The sequence below is a fragment of the Oncorhynchus clarkii genome, chromosome 19, assembly GCF_045791955.1.
Source record: "Oncorhynchus clarkii lewisi isolate Uvic-CL-2024 chromosome 19, UVic_Ocla_1.0, whole genome shotgun sequence".
In the NCBI taxonomy this organism is placed as follows: Eukaryota; Metazoa; Chordata; class Actinopteri; order Salmoniformes; family Salmonidae; genus Oncorhynchus; species Oncorhynchus clarkii.
The window spans coordinates 5,427,768-5,446,212 of NC_092165.1; the positions used below are offsets into that span (position 1 = coordinate 5,427,768).

Below are 18,445 nucleotides of genomic sequence, written 5' to 3' on the forward strand. Positions count from 1 at the left end.
TGACTATTGATCCAGAGAGTGAGATGGCTGCCTGCTTTAGCATATAAACACTCTGTCTTGTTTTTCTCTTTCGTTTGTTATCATTTCCACACGATTTCGGGTTCTTCGTTACACTAACAGAGCACAACGTACTTTCTAGAGTTAGCATTGTGAGCACTGCTACTTGTTCCAAGTTATTTCGGTCCTTACAGTAGAGTAGCGAAGCTAACCCTGAGGTGTTGATGTCACTTGACTGTTAGGAAGGATTCTTACCGTCAGTGTGGAGCACGGTTGGCTGTTCCTCTGCTGTGAGCCGTAGCTGTTAGCATGCGCCTGCTGTGTTGAGGAGGCTAGCATCCCAGCTGAGTGGAGAGTGTCCTTCTCATCTCTCGATAACGACTGGGTCTCGTCTCTCGACGACCTCGACGACTCTGGGATGGACTCCAGGACACAACACTCGATCTGGGGGATACGTGAAAGGTCAAAGGTGGAGGGTCAGAGGTGGAGAGGGTCTGTAGGAAACGGAGAGGAATATAGACCCGATAAGAGTTCTGGTCTGACCGAATTAGCATCGAAGCTAACAGGGTAAAGAGAGTAGTTGTGAATGGGGGAATTGGACACTCTTTCTCTCTCTACCTGTCTCTCTCTCTTCACCTCCTCCTCAACTACCTTTCCTTCTCTCTTTCTAGTCTCTCTCCTCACCTCCTCCCCACCTACCTTTCCTTCTCTCTTTCTACTCCCTCTCTCCAACTCTCTCTCTCCCCCCACCCCTTTCTCTCTCTAGGAGTGTGGTCAGGCATTGTGTTCATTTCTCAACACCATGAAATATTCAGCAGGTTGGTAACAAGAGGTTCTCTCTGGTGCCCTACTGTTACTAGGACACAGGCAACAACAAGAGTTACAACACACTGTGGGCAGAAATAAACTACATGTACTGACTGTGTTATGGTGGTAAACTACATGTACTGACTGTGTTATGGTGGTAGATATAAACTACATGTACTGACTGTGTTATGGTGGTAAACTACATGTACTGACTGTGTTATGGTGGTAAACTACATGTACTGACTGTGTTATGGTGGTAGATATAAACTACATGTACTGACTGTGTTATGGTGGTAAACTACATGTACTGACTGTGTCATGGTGGTAAACTACATGTACTGACTGTGTTATGGTGGTAAACTACATGTATTGACTGTGTTATGGTGGTAAACTACATGTACTGACTGTGTTATGGTGGTAAACTACATGTACTGACTGTGTTATGGTGGTAAACTACATGTACTGACTGTGTTATGGTGGTAGATATAAACTACATGTACTGACTGTGTTATGGTGGTAAACTACATGTACTGACTGTGTTATGGTGGTAAACTACATGTACTGACTGTGTTATGGTGGTAAACTACATGTACTGACTGTGTTATGGTGGTAAACTACATGTACTGACTGTGTTATGGTGGTAGATATAAACTACATGTACTGACTGTGTTATGGTGGTAAACTACATGTACTGACTGTGTTATGGTGGTAGATATAAACTACATGTACTGACTGTGTTATGGTGGTAGATATAAACGACATGTATTGACTGTGTTATGGTGGTAGATATAAACTACATGTACTGACTGTGTTATGGTGGTAAACTACATGTACTGACTGTGTTATGGTGGTAGATATAAACTACATGTACTGACTGTGTTATGGTGGTAGATATAAACTACATGTATTGACTGTGTTATGGTGGTAGATATAAACTACATGTATTGACTGTGTTATGGTGGTAGATATAAACTACATGTATTGACTGTGTTATGGTGGTAGATATAAACTACATGTACTGACTGTGTTATGGTGGTAGATATAAACTACATGTACTGACTGTGTTATGGTGGTAGATATAAACTACATGTATTGACTGTGTTATGGTGGTAAACTACATGTATTGACTGTGTTATGGTGGTAAACTACATGTACTGACTGTGTTATGGTGGTAGATATAAACTACATGTACTGACTGTGTTATGGTGGTAGATATAAACTACATGTATTGACTGTGTTATGGTGGTAGATATAAACTACATGTATTGACTGTGTTATGGTGGTAGATATAAACTACATGTACTGACTGTGTTATGGTGGTAGATATAAACTACATGTACTGACTGTGTTATGGTGGTAGATATAAACTACATGTACTGACTGTGTTATGGTGGTAGATATAAACTACATGTACTGACTGTGTTATGGTGGTAAACTACATGTACTGACTGTGTTATGGTGGTAAACTACATGTACTGACTGTGTCATGGTGGTAGATATAAACTACATGTACTGACTGTGTTATGGTGGTAGATATAAACTACATGTATTGACTGTTTTATGGTGGTAAACTACATGTACTGACTGTGTTATGGTGGTAAACTACATGTACTGACTGTGTTATGGTGGTAAACTACATGTACTGACTGTGTTATGGTGGTAGATATAAACTACATGTACTGACTGTGTTATGGTGGTAGATATAAACTACATGTACTGACTGTGTTATGGTGGTAGATATAAACTACATGTACTGACTGTGTTATGGTGGTAGATATAAACTACATGTATTGACTGTGTTATGGTGGTAAACTACATGTACTGACTGTGTTATGGTGGTAGATATAAACTACATGTACTGACTGTGTTATGGTGGTAGATATAAACTACATGTACTGACTGTGTTATGGTGGTAAACTACATGTACTGACTGTGTTATGGTGGTAAACTACATGTACTGACTGTGTTATGGTGGTAGATATAAACTACATGTACTGACTGTGTTATGGTGGTAGATATAAACTACATGTACTGACTGTGTTATGGTGGTAGATATAAACTACATGTACTGACTGTGTTATGGTGGTAGATATAAACTACATGTATTGACTGTGTTATGGTGGTAAACTACATGTACTGACTGTGTTATGGTGGTAGATATAAACTACATGTACTGACTGTGTTATGGTGGTAAACTACATGTACTGACTGTGTTATGGTGGTAAACTACATGTACTGACTGTGTTATGGTGGTAGATATAAACTACATGTACTGACTGTGTTATGGTGGTAAACTACATGTACTGACTGTGTTATGGTGGTAAACTACATGTACTGACTGTGTTATGGTGGTAAACTACATGTACTGACTGTGTTATGGTGGTAGATATAAACTACATGTACTGACTGTGTTATGGTGGTAGATATAAACTACATGTACTGACTGTGTTATGGTGGTAAACTACATGTACTGACTGTGTTATGGTGGTAAACTACATGTACTGACTGTGTTATGGTGGTAGATATAAACTACATGTACTGACTGTGTTATGGTGGTAAACTACATGTACTGACTGTGTTATGGTGGTAAACTACATGTATTGACTGTGTTATGGTGGTAGATATAAACTACATGTATTGACTGTGTTATGGTGGTAAACTACATGTACTGACTGTGTTATGGTGGTAGATATAAACTACATGTATTGACTGTGTTATGGTGGTAGATATAAACTACATGTACTGACTGTGTTATGGTGGTAGATATAAACTACATGTACTGACTGTGTTATGGTGGTAGATATAAACTACATGTATTGACTGTGTTATGGTGGTAAACTACATGTACTGACTGTGTTATGGTGGTAGATATAAACTACATGTACTGACTGTGTTATGGTGGTAAACTACATGTACTGACTGTGTTATGGTGGTAGATATAAACTACATGTACTGACTGTGTTATGGTGGTAGATATAAACTACATGTACTGACTGTGTTATGGTGGTAAACTACATGTATTGACTGTGTTATGGTGGTAGATATAAACTACATGTACTGACTGTGTTATGGTGGTAGATATAAACTACATGTACTGACTGTGTTATGGTGGTAGATATAAACTACATGTATTGACTGTGTTATGGTGGTAAACTACATGTACTGACTGTGTTATGGTGGTAGATATAAACTACATGTACTGACTGTGTTATGGTGGTAGATATAAACTACATGTACTGACTGTGTTATGGTGGTAGATATAAACTACATGTATTGACTGTGTTATGGTGGTAAACTACATGTACTGACTGTGTTATGGTGGTAGATATAAACTACATGTATTGACTGTGTTATGGTGGTAGATATAAACTACATGTATTGACTGTGTTATGGTGGTAGATATAAACTGCATGTACTGACTGTGTTATGGTGGTAGATATAAACTACATGTACTGACTGTGTTATGGTGGTAGATATAAACTACATGTATTGACTGTGTTATGGTGGTAAACTACATGTACTGACTGTGTTATGGTGGTAGATATAAACTACATGTATTGACTGTGTTATGGTGGTAAACTACATGTACTGACTGTGTTATGGTGGTAAACTACATGTATTGACTGTGTTATGGTGGTATATATAAACTACATGTACTGACTGTGTTATGGTGGTAGATATAAACTACATGTATTGACTGTGTTATGGTGGTAAACTACATGTATTGACTGTGTTATGGTGGTAAACTACATGTACTGACTGTGTTATGGTGGTAGATATAAACTACATGTACTGACTGTGTTATGGTGGTAGATATAAACTACATGTATTGACTGTGTTATGGTGGTAGATATAAACTACATGTATTGACTGTGTTATGGTGGTAGTTATAAACTACATGTACTGACTGTGTTATGGTGGTAGATATAAACTACATGTACTGACTGTGTTATGGTGGTAGATATAAACTACATGTACTGACTGTGTTATGGTGGTAGATATAAACTACATGTACTGACTGTGTTATGGTGGTAAACTACATGTACTGACTGTGTTATGGTGGTAAACTACATGTACTGACTGTGTCATGGTGGTAGATATAAACTACATGTACTGACTGTGTTATGGTGGTAGATATAAACTACATGTACTGACTGTGTTATGGTGGTAGATATAAACTACATGTACTGACTGTGTTATGGTGGTAGATATAAACTACATGTATTGACTGTGTTATGGTGGTAAACTACATGTACTGACTGTGTTATGGTGGTAGATATAAACTACATGTACTGACTGTGTTATGGTGGTAGATATAAACTACATGTACTGACTGTGTTATGGTGGTAAACTACATGTACTGACTGTGTTATGGTGGTAAACTACATGTACTGACTGTGTTATGGTGGTAGATATAAACTACATGTACTGACTGTGTTATGGTGGTAGATATAAACTACATGTACTGACTGTGTTATGGTGGTAGATATAAACTACATGTACTGACTGTGTTATGGTGGTAGATATAAACTACATGTATTGACTGTGTTATGGTGGTAAACTACATGTACTGACTGTGTTATGGTGGTAGATATAAACTACATGTACTGACTGTGTTATGGTGGTAAACTACATGTACTGACTGTGTTATGGTGGTAAACTACATGTACTGACTGTGTTATGGTGGTAGATATAAACTACATGTACTGACTGTGTTATGGTGGTAAACTACATGTACTGACTGTGTTATGGTGGTAAACTACATGTACTGACTGTGTTATGGTGGTAAACTACATGTACTGACTGTGTTATGGTGGTAGATATAAACTACATGTACTGACTGTGTTATGGTGGTAGATATAAACTACATGTACTGACTGTGTTATGGTGGTAAACTACATGTACTGACTGTGTTATGGTGGTAAACTACATGTACTGACTGTGTTATGGTGGTAGATATAAACTACATGTACTGACTGTGTTATGGTGGTAAACTACATGTACTGACTGTGTTATGGTGGTAAACTACATGTATTGACTGTGTTATGGTGGTAGATATAAACTACATGTATTGACTGTGTTATGGTGGTAAACTACATGTACTGACTGTGTTATGGTGGTAGATATAAACTACTTGTATTGACTGTGTTATGGTGGTAGATATAAACTACATGTACTGACTGTGTTATGGTGGTAGATATAAACTACATGTACTGACTGTGTTATGGTGGTAGATATAAACTACATGTATTGACTGTGTTATGGTGGTCAACTACATGTACTGACTGTGTTATGGTGGTAGATATAAACTACATGTACTGACTGTGTTATGGTGGTAAACTACATGTACTGACTGTGTTATGGTGGTAGATATAAACTACATGTACTGACTGTGTTATGGTGGTAGATATAAACTACATGTACTGACTGTGTTATGGTGGTAAACTACATGTATTGACTGTGTTATGGTGGTAGATATAAACTACATGTACTGACTGTGTTATGGTGGTAGATATAAACTACATGTACTGACTGTGTTATGGTGGTAGATATAAACTACATGTATTGACTGTGTTATGGTGGTAAACTACATGTACTGACTGTGTTATGGTGGTAGATATAAACTACATGTACTGACTGTGTTATGGTGGTAGATATAAACTACATGTACTGACTGTGTTATGGTGGTAGATATAAACTACATGTATTGACTGTGTTATGGTGGTAAACTACATGTACTGACTGTGTTATGGTGGTAGATATAAACTACATGTATTGACTGTGTTATGGTGGTAGATATAAACTACATGTATTGACTGTGTTATGGTGGTAGATATAAACTACATGTACTGACTGTGTTATGGTGGTAGATATAAACTACATGTACTGACTGTGTTATGGTGGTAGATATAAACTACATGTATTGACTGTGTTATGGTGGTAAACTACATGTACTGACTGTGTTATGGTGGTAGATATAAACTACATGTATTGACTGTGTTATGGTGGTAAACTACATGTACTGACTGTGTTATGGTGGTAAACTACATGTATTGACTGTGTTATGGTGGTATATATAAACTACATGTACTGACTGTGTTATGGTGGTAGATATAAACTACATGTACTGACTGTGTTATGGTGGTAGATATGAACTACATGTACTGACTGTGTTATGGTGGTAGATATAAACTACATGTATTGACTGTGTTATGGTGGTAAACTACATGTATTGACTGTGTTATGGTGGTAAACTACATGTACTGACTGTGTTATGGTGGCAGATATAAACTACATGTACTGACTGTGTTATGGTGGTAGATATAAACTACATGTACTGACTGTGTTATGGTGGTGAACTACATGTACTGACTGTGTTATGGTGGTAGATATAAACTACATGTACTGACTGTGTTATGGTGGTAAACTACATGTATTGACTGTGTTATGGTGGTAGATATAAACTACATGTACTGACTGTGTTATGGTGGTAAACTACATGTACTGACTGTGTTATGGTGGTAAACTACATGTACTGACTGTGTTATGGTGGTAGATATAAACTACATGTACTGACTGTGTTATGGTGGTAGATATAAACTACATGTACTGACTGTGTTATGGTGGTAAACTACATGTACTGACTGTGTTATGGTGGTAGATATAAACTACATGTACTGACTGTGTTATGGTGGTAAACTACATGTACTGACTGTGTTATGGTGGTAAACTACATGTACTGACTGTGTTATGGTGGTAGATATAAACTACATGTACTGACTGTGTTATGGTGGTAAACTACATGTATTGACTGTGTTATGGTGGTAAACTACATGTACTGACTGTGTTATGGTGGTAGATATAAACTACATGTACTGACTGTGTTATGGTGGTAAACTACATGTACTGACTGTGTTATGGTGGTAGATATAAACTACATGTACTGACTGTGTTATGGTGGTAGATATAAACTACATGTATTGACTGTGTTATGGTGGTAGATATAAACTACATGTACTGACTGTGTTATGGTGGTAGATATAAACTACATGTACTGACTGTGTTATGGTGGTAGATATAAACTACATGTATTGACTGTGTTATGGTGGTAGATATAAACTACATGTATTGACTGTGTTATGGTGGTAGATATAAACTACATGTACTGACTGTGTTATGGTGGTAGATATAAACTACATGTACTGACTGTGTTATGGTGGTAGATATAAACTACATGTATTGACTGTGTTATGGTGGTAGATATAAACTACATGTATTAACTGTGTTATGGTGGTAGATATAAACTACATGTACTGACTGTGTTATGGTGGTAGATATAAACTACATGTACTGACTGTGTTATGGTGGTAAACTACATGTACTGACTGTGTTATGGTGGTAGATATAAACTACATGTATTGACTGTGTTATGGTGGTAAACTACATGTACTGACTGTGTTATGGTGGTAGATATAAACTACATGTATTGACTGTGTTATGGTGGTAGATATAAACTACATGTATTGACTGTGTTATGGTGGTAGATATAAACTACATGTACTGACTGTGTTATGGTGGTAGATATAAACTACATGTACTGACTGTGTTATGGTGGTAGATATAAACTACATGTACTGACTGTGTTATGGTGGTAAACTACATGTACTGACTGTGTTATGGTGGTAGATATAAACTACATGTACTGACTGTGTTATGGTGGTAAACTACATGTACTGACTCTGTTATGGTGGTAAACTACATGTACTGACTGTGTTATGGTGGTAGATATAAACTACATGTATTGACTGTGTTATGTGATAGGTGGTAGAAGATCAGTACTAGTATTGTCTTAGACAAAAGTGTCATACAACTACTAAGGTTGACTGTGTGACTGATGGCAAAACGTTGTATTTGGCTATTCTCTACATGTATACATTATTTATCTTTCTTAAAAACCCCACTGTAGTCAGAAATTAACGACTCTCATCATTTTATACAGGAGGAGGGTGGGACCCCCCTAGTATACAGGAAGAGGGTGGTCCCCCCCTAGTATCCAGGAAGAGGGTGGGGGGGGGGGGGGTGGGCCCCCCTAATATACAGGAGGAGGGTGGGCCCCCCTAATATACAGGAGGAGGGTGGGCCCCACCTAGTATCCAGGAGGAGGGTGGGCCCCCCTAGTATACAGGAGGAGGGTGGTCCCCCCCTAGTATCCAGGAAGAGGGTGGGGGGGGGGGGGGGGGGCCCCCCTAATATACAGGAGGAGGGTGGTATACAGGAGGAGGGTGGTATACAGGAGGAGGGTAGTATACAGGAGGAGGGTGGTATACAGGAGGAGGGTGGTATACAGGAGGAGGGTGGTATACAGGAGGAGGGTAGTATACAGGAGGAGGGTGGTATACAGGAGGAGGGTGGTATACAGGAGGAGGGTGGTATACAGGAGGAGGGTGGTATACAGGAGGAGGGTGGTATACAGTATACAGTGTTAGAGTGTTTTGGGTTACTGTCGTACCGGCAGCGGCTTGGCGACGCCGATGCGCACGACCCCGTAGCCGGTGGTTTTTAGGACGTGCACGGCTCGCTCCAGCGTCGACCGGACCAGGTCCACGTCGTTGACGGACATGAGCCGGTCACCGGGCAGCAGGCGTCCGTCTGAGTCGGCCACGCCACCGGGGACCAGGGAGCGGATCACCAGAACAGTCTTAGAGTCGTCCTCTGGGTCCTGGAGAGGGACAACATAAGGAACAGGTGAACAGCAGTTCAAAGGTCATGTCCTCCCAAAGGGAAGTCCAATAGAAAGGAGAGACTACAATTGTTTTGCTTCCCAGTTCATCTTTTTAATTTTTTTTATTGTCTTTCCAAAGGATCCACTCTTTGGCCCACCGTCCTCTCCTCGTCTCCTGGTCTACATTACTAGTGATCCCAAACCAGTTGAAAGAGGGGAGAGTAGGAAGCTACGTTAGACCATGGAGATGCACCACAGTCTTACCTGGTAGTCTAGGATGCTGAATCCCAGGCCTTCCTCTCCTCGTCTCCTGGTCTACATTACTAGTGATCCCAAACCAGTTGAAAGAGGGGAGAGTAGGAAGCTACGTTAGACCATGGAGATGCACCACAGTCTTACCTGGTAGTCTAGGATGCTGAATCCCAGGCCTTCCTCTCCTCGTCTCCTGGTCTACATTACTAGTGATCCAAACCAGTTGAAAGAGAGGAGAGTAGGAAGCTAGACGTTAGACCATCGAGACGCACCACAGTCTTACCTGGTAGTCTAGGATGCTGAATCCCAGGCCTTCCTCTCCCTTCACCAGCTCTATCACCTGACTGTCTCTCTCCCACATGGCCAGAGGAGGAGACACAGGCTTATTAAAACCACGACTGCCACAATCCATGTTGTTACAACCAGGAAGTAGACAGCAGGGCTGGTCATACTGGGACTGGGAGAGGAGAGAGAGAGAGAGAGTTAGGGCACATCTCATATGACACCCCGGCAGCAGTCTGATTGACTATCTTTCCACCCTTCTTCCAGAAATAGTGTCTACTTGATCACTCCGCCTAATGGTATCAAAAGGATTGGATTGACGCCACCATTATGTCTGACACCATCTCCATATCCCTCCATCTCCATATCCCTCCATCTCCATATCCCTCCATCTCCATCTCCCTCCATCTCCATATCCCTCCATCTCCATATCCCTCCATCTCCATATCCCTCCATCTCCATATCCCTCCATCTCCATATCCCTCCATATCCCTCCATCTCCATATCCCTCCATCTCCATATCCCTCCATCTCCCTCCATCTCCATATCCCTCCATCTCTATATCCCTCCATCTCCATATCCCTCCATCTCCATCTCCCTCCATCTCCATATCCCTCCATCTCCATATCCCTCCATCTCTATATCCCTCCATCTCTATATCCCTCCATCTCTACATCCCTCCATCTCTATATCCCTCCATCTCCATATCCCTCCATCTCTATATCCCTCCATCTCCATATCCCTCCATCTCCATATCCCTCCATCTCCATATCCCTCCATCTCTATATCCCTCCATCTCTACATCCCTCCATCTCCATATCCCTCCATCTCCATTTCCCTCCATCTCCATATCCCTCCATCTCCATTTCCCTCCATCTCCATATCCCTCCATCTCCATATCCCTCCATCTCCATTTCCCTCCATCTCCATATCCCTCCATCTCCATATCCCTCCTTCTCCATATCCCTCCATCTCTATATCCCTCCTTCTCCATATCCCTCCATCTCCATATCCCTCCATCTCCATATCCCTCCATCTCCATATCCCTCCATCTCCATATCCCTCCATCTCCATATCCCTCCATCTCTATATCCCTCCATCTCCATATCCCTCCATCTCTATATCCCTCCATCTCTACATCCCTCCATCTCCATATCCCTCCATCTCCATATCCCTCCATCTCCATATCCCTCCATCTCTATATCCCTCCATCTCTATATCCCTCCATCTCTATATCCCTCCGTCTCTATATCCCTCCATCTCTACATCCCTCCATCTCCATATCCCTCCATCTCCATATCCCTCCATCTCCATATCCCTCCATCTCTATATCCCTCCATCTCCATATCCCTCGATATTCCTCCATCTCCATATTCCTCCATCTCCATATCCCTCCATCTCCATATCCCTCCATCTCTATATCCCTCCATCTCCATATCCCTCCATATCTATATCCCTCCATCTCTATATCCCTCCATCTCTATATCCCTCCATCTCCATATCCCTCCATCTCCATATCCCTCCATCTCCATATCCCTCCATCTCCATATCCCTCTATCTCCATATCCCTCCATCTCTATATCCCTCCATCTCTATATCCCTCCATCTCCATATCCCTCCTTCTCCATATCCCTCCATCTCCATATCCCTCCTTCTCCATATCCCTCCATCTCCATATCCCTCCATCTCCATATCCCTCCTTCTCCATATTCCTCCATCTCTATATCCCTCCATCTCCATATTCCTCAATCTCCATATCCCTTCATCTCCATATCCCTCCATCTCCCTCCTTCTCCATATTCCTCCATCTCCATATCCCTCCATCTCCATATCCCTCCATCTCCATATCCCTCCTTCTCCATATCCCTCCATCTCCATATCCCTCCATCTCTATATCCCTCCATCTCTATATCCCTCCATCTCCATATCCCTCCATCTCCATATCCCTCCATCTCTATATCCCTCCATCTCTATATCCCTCCATCTCTACATCCCTCCATCTCCATATCCCTCCATCTCCATATCCCTCCATCTCCATATCCCTCCATCTCTATATCCCTCCATCTCTATATCCCTCCATCTCTATATCCCTCCATCTCTATATCCCTCCATCTCTACATCCCTCCATCTCCATATCCCTCCATCTCCATATCCCTCCATCTCCATATCCCTCCATCTCCATATCCCTCCATCTCTATATCCCTCCATCTCCATATCCCTCCATCTCCATATCCCTCGATATTCCTCCATCTCCATATTCCTCCATCTCCATATCCCTCCATCTCCATATCCCTCCATCTCTATATCCCTCCATCTCCATATCCCTCCATCTCTATATCCCTCCATCTCTATATCCCTCCATCTCCATATCCCTCCTTCTCCATATCCCTCCATCTCCATATCCCTCCTTCTCCATATCCCTCCATCTCCATATCCCTCCATCTCCATATCCCTCCATCTCCATATCCCTCCATCTCCCTCCTTCTCCATATTCCTCCATCTCCATATTCCTCCATCTCCATATCCCTTCATCTCCATATCCCTTCATCTCCATATCCCTCCATCTCCCTCCTTCTCCATATTCCTCCATCTCCATATTCCTCCATCTCCATATCCCTCCTTCTCCATATTCCTCCATCTCCATATCCCTCCATCTCCATATCCCTTCATCTCCATATCCCTCCATCTCCCTCCTTCTCCATATTCCTCCATCTCCATATTCCTCCATCTCCATATCCCTCCTTCTCCATATTCCTCCATCTCCATATCCCTCCATCTCCATATCCCTCCATCTCCATATCCCTCCATCTCCATATCCCTCCATCTCTATATCCCTCCATCTCTATATCCCTCCATCTCCATATCCCTCTATCTCCATATCCCTCCATCTCCATATCCCTCCATCTCCATATTCCTCCATCTCCATATCCCTCCATATTCCTCCATCTCCATATTCCTCCATCACCCCACCCCTTCATCTTCCCATCCATCCATCTCCCCATTCCCCCTCCATTTTGGCATCCCTCCATCTCCCCACCCCTCCATCTCCCCATCTCCCCTCCATTTCCCTATTCCTCCATCCCACCTCCCCCTCCATCCCTCCTCCCCCTCCATCTCCCCATCCCTCCATCTCCCCTCCATTTCCCTATTCCTCCATCCCACCTCCCCCTCCATCCCACCTCCCCCTCCATCCCTCCTCCCCCTCCATCTCCCCATCTCTCCATCTCTCCACCTCCCCCTCCATCCCTCCTCCCCCTCCATCTCCCCATCTCTCCATCTCCCCCTCCATCCCTCCTCCCCACCCCTCTCTACCTTGCCATTGAACTCAGCCAGTAGCTCTTTGAGGGGGAGCTGTACATCTTCATCATCATCATCATCGTGGTCACTGTCCCGTAGCTGTGGGTGCACGACGCGGCAGCACACCATACAGACACACAGAGGCAGCTCTCTCAGAACGCTGATCACCTCTCTGTGAGTCTCTCCTATCAGAGGGATACCATTCGCCTGGGAGAGGGGAGAAGCTCGTCTGGTCAGCAAACATGTTGAATGTGCTGTATGTAGCTACATCATAGCATAACAGGGTCAATGTTCCATTGGATGTGTGGATGGGCGAATACATGAATGAATGAACAAATGAATGAATGAATGAACAAATGAATGAAAAAATGAATGAATGAATGAATGGACAAAGCAGTGAATTAAAGAACAAATTAATTCATTAACAAACCAAATGAATGAATGAATGAACAAAGCAGTGAATTAAAGAACAAATTATTAATTAACAAACCAAATGAATGAACTAATTAATAAATCAATTAACGACTGAACACACCAATGAACAAATTAATGAATGGATGAACGAACAAACCAATGAATGAACAAATTAATCATCATCTTCTGTACATCTATCACTCCAGTGTTTAATTGCTACATTGTAATTACTTTGCCACTATGGCCTATTTATTGCCTTACCTCCCTTTTCCTACCTCATTGACACACACTGTATACAGACCTTTCTACTGTATTATTGACTGTATTATTGACTGTATTATTGACTGTATTATTGACTGTATGTTTGTTTTACTCCATAAGCAACTCTGTTGTTGTTTGTGTCGAACTGCTTTGCTTTATCTTGGCCAGGTCGCAGTTGTTAATGAGAACTTGTTCTCAACTGGCCTACCTGGTTAAATAAAGGTGTTCTCAACTAGCCTACCTGGTTAAATAAAGGTGTTCTCAACTGGCCTACCTGGTTAAATAAAGGTGTTCTCAACTAGCCTACCTGGTTAAATAAAGGTGTTCTCAACTAGCCTACCTGGTTAAATAAAGGTGTTCTCAACTAGTCTACCTGGTTAAATAAAGGTGTTCTCAACTAGCCTACCTGGTTAAATAAAGGTGTTCTCAACTGGCCTACCTGGTTAAATAAAGGTGTTCTCAACTAGCCTACCTGGTTAAATAAAGGTGTTCTCAACTGGCCTACCTGGTTAAATACAGGTGAAATATGTTTTGTTTAAATGAATGCATGGATATGAATCAGTCCGTCCCACCTCCAGTATCTGGTCTCCAGGGTGTATCTTCCTGCTCTGTCCGACGGGCCCCTCAGGTAAGACGGAGCACAGGTAGTGGTGTCCTGCCCTGGCCTCCATGCTGATGCCTAGACCACTGGTCTCACTGAACCTCTCTAGCTGACACACCTGGGAAGGGGAGGGAGAGTAGGGATTAATAACACTCTCTATAGCTGACACACCTGGGAAGGGGAGGGATAGTAGGGGTTAATAACACTCTCTATAGCTGACACACCTGGGAAGGGGAGGGATAGTAGGGGTTAATAACACTCTCTATAGCTGACACACCTGGGAAGGGGAGGGATAGTAGGGGTTAATAACACTCTCTATAGCTGACACACCTGGGAAGGGGAGGATTGTAGGGGATAATAACACTCTCTATAGCTGACACACCTGGGAAGGGGAGGGGTAGTAGGGATTAATAACACTCTCCTCTCTATAGCTGACACACCTGGGAAGGGGAGGGATAGTAGGGGTTAATAACACTCTCTATAGCTGACACACCTGGGAAGGGGAGGGATAGTAGGGGTTAATAACACTCTCTATAGCTGACACACCTGGGAAGGGGAGGGATAGTAGGGGTTAATAACACTCTCTATAGCTGACACACCTGGGAAGGGGAGGGATAGTAGGGGTTAATAACACTCTCTATAGCTGACACACCTGGGAAGGGGAGGGATAGTAGGGGTTAATAACACTCTCTATAGCTGACACACCTGGGAAGGGCAGGGATAGTAGGGGTTAATAACACTCTCTATAGCTGACACACCTGGGAAGGGGAGGGGTAGTAGGGGTTAATAACACTCTCTATAGCTGACACACCTGGGAAGAGGAGGGATAGTAGGGGTTAATAACACTCTCTATAGCTGACACACCTGGGAAGGGGAGGGATAGTAGGGGTTAATAACACTCTCTATAGCTGACACACCTAGGAAGGGGAGGGATAGTAGGGGTTAATAACACTCTCTATAGCTGACACACCTGGGAAGGGGAGGGATAGTAGGGGTTAATAACACTCTCTATAGCTGACACACCTGGGAAGGGGAGGGATAGTAGGGGTTAATAACACTCTCTATAGCTGACACACCTGGGAAGGGGAGGGATAGTAGGGGTTAATAACACTCTCTATAGCTGACACACCTGGGAAGGGCAGGGATAGTAGGGGTTAATAACACTCTCTATAGCTGACACACCTGGGAAGGGGAGGGATAGTAGGGGTTAATAACACTCTCTATAGCTGACACACCTGGGAAGGGGAGGGATAGTAGGGGTTAATAACACTCTCTATAGCTGACACACTTGGGAAGGGGAGGGATAGTAGGGGTTAATAACACTCTCTATAGCTGACACACCTGGGAAGGGGAGGGATAGTAGGGGTTAATAACACTCTCTATAGCTGACACACCTGGGAAGGGGAGGGATAGTAGGGGTTGAAAACACTCTCTATAGCTGACACACCTAGGAAGGGGAGGGATAGTAGGGGTTAATAACACTCTCTATAGCTGACACACCTGGGAAGGGGAGGGATAGTAGGGGTTAATAACACTCTCTATAGCTGACACACCTGGGAAGGGCAGGGATAGTAGGGGTTAATAACACTCTCTATAGCTGACACACCTGGGAAGGGGAGGGGTAGTAGGGGTTAATAACACTCTCTATAGCTGACACACCTGGGAAGGGGAGGGATAGTAGGGGTTAATAACACTCTCTATAGCTGACACACCTGGGAAGGGGAGGGATAGTAGGGGTTAATAACACTCTCTATAGCTGACACACCTAGGAAGGGGAGGGATAGTAGGGGTTAATAACACTCTCTATAGCTGACACACCTGGGAAGGGGAGGGATAGTAGGGGTTAATAACACTCTCTATAGCTGACACACCTGGGAAGGGGAGGGATAGTAGGGGTTAATAACACTCTCTATAGCTGACACACCTGGGAAGGGGAGGGATAGTAGGGGTTAATAACACTCTCTATAGCTAACAAACCTGGAAAGGGGAAAGGTAGTAGGGGTTAATAACACCCTCCTCTCTCTAGCTGTACAGTCGTGGCCAAAAGTTTTGAGAATGACACAAATATTAATTTCCCCAAAGTTTTCTGCTTCAGTGTCTTTAGATATTTTTGTCAGATGTTACTATGGAATACTGAAGTATAATTACAAGCATTTCATAAGTGTCAAAGGCTTTTATTGACAATTACATGAAGTTGATGCAAAGAGTCAATATTTGCAGTGTTGACCCTTCTTTTTCAAGACCTCTGCAATCCGCCCTGGCATGCTGTTAATTAACTTCTGGGCCACATCCTGACTGATGGCAGCCCATTCTTGCATAATCAATGCTTGGAAGTTGTCAGAATTTGTGGGGTTTTGTTTGTCTACCCTCCTCTTGAGGATTGACCACAAGTTCTCAATGGGATTAAGGTCTGGGGAGTTTCCTGGTCATGGATTCTCAGAGAATGTATTGGTACCATTCTTTATTCATGGCTGTGTTCTTAGGCAAAATTGTGAGAGAGCCCACTCCCTTGGCTGAGAAGCAACCCCACACATGAATGGTCTCAGGATGCTTTACTGTTGGCATGACACAGGACTGATGGTAGCGCTCACCTTGTCTTCTCGGGACAAGCTTTTTTCTGGATGCCCCAAACAATCGGAAAGGGGATTCATCAGAGAAAATGACTTTACCTCAGTCCTCAGCAGTCCAATCCCTTTACCTTTTGCAGAATATCAGTCTGTCCCTGATGTTTTTCCTGGAGAGAAGTGGCTTCTTTGCTGCCCTTCTTGACACCAGGCCATCCTCCAAATGTCTTCGCCTCACTGTGCGTGCAGATGGGTTAACCCTAACCCTAACCCACTCACACTTGCCTGCTGCCATTCCTGAGCAAGCTCTGTACTGGTGGTGCCCCGATCCCGCAGCTGAATCAACTTTAGGAGACGGTCCTGGCGCTTTCTGGACTTTCTTGGGCGCCCTGAAGCCTTCTTCACAGCAATTGAAACGCTCTCCTTGAAGTTCTTGATGATCCGATAAATGATTGATTTAGGTGCAGTCTTACTGGCAGCAATATCCTTGCCTGGGAAGACCTTTTTGTGCAATGCAATGATGACGGCACGTGTTTCCTTGCAGGTAACCATGGTTGACAGAGGAAGAACAATGATTCCAAGCACCACCCTCCTTTTGAAGCTTCCAGTCTGTTATGCGAACTCAATCAGCATGACAGAGTGATCTCCAGCCTTGTCCTAGTCAACACTCACACCTGCGTTAACGAGAGAATCACTGACATGATGTCAGCTGGTCTTTTTGTGGCAGGGCTGAAATGCAGTGGAAATGTTTTTTTGGGGATTCAGTTCATTTGCATGGCAAAGAGGGACTTTGCAAATGAATTGCAATTCATCTGATCACTCTTCATGACATTCTGGAGTATATGCAAATTGCCATCATACAAACTGAGGCAGCAGACTTTGTGAAAATGTATATTTGTGTCATTCTCAAAACTTTTGGCCACGACTGTTCTATGTATAGCTGTACTCTGGATAGCTGTACTCTGGATAGCTGTACTCTGGATAGCTGTACTCTGGATAGCTGTACTCTGTATAGCTGTACTCTGGATAGCTGTACTCTGGATAGCTGTACTCTGGATAGCTGTACTCTGGATAGCTGTACTCTGGATAGCTGTACTCTGGATAGCTGTACTCTGGATAGCTGTACTAAGCCAGAGGTAATATTTGTAGACAGATATACGTTTGGAAGGGTTTGCGTCAGTCATTACAAGCTGTAATCTGGTATATGATCATATGTGTAACTATGAGAAGTTAGTCTGAGACGTACAA

The 18,445-nt window shown here is 42.8% G+C and overlaps 1 protein-coding gene across 1 annotated transcript in view; it reads right to left on the minus strand.

The window, feature by feature from the left end:
* Positions 1–18,445, minus strand: part of LOC139375515 (multiple PDZ domain protein-like) — a 108,160-nt gene that overhangs the window by 56,373 nt on the left and 33,342 nt on the right. Inside the window, exons 12-17 of the mRNA XM_071117348.1 lie at positions 18,444–18,445; positions 14,605–14,751; positions 13,373–13,564; positions 10,062–10,229; positions 9,314–9,523; positions 253–441 (exon numbers count right to left, since the gene is read on the minus strand). The exon at positions 18,444–18,445 is cut by the window's right edge and continues 78 nt beyond it. Coding sequence (XP_070973449.1) covers positions 253–441; positions 9,314–9,523; positions 10,062–10,229; positions 13,373–13,564; positions 14,605–14,751; positions 18,444–18,445 — 908 coding nt within the window. The remainder of the gene's footprint in view (positions 1–252; positions 442–9,313; positions 9,524–10,061; positions 10,230–13,372; positions 13,565–14,604; positions 14,752–18,443) is intronic.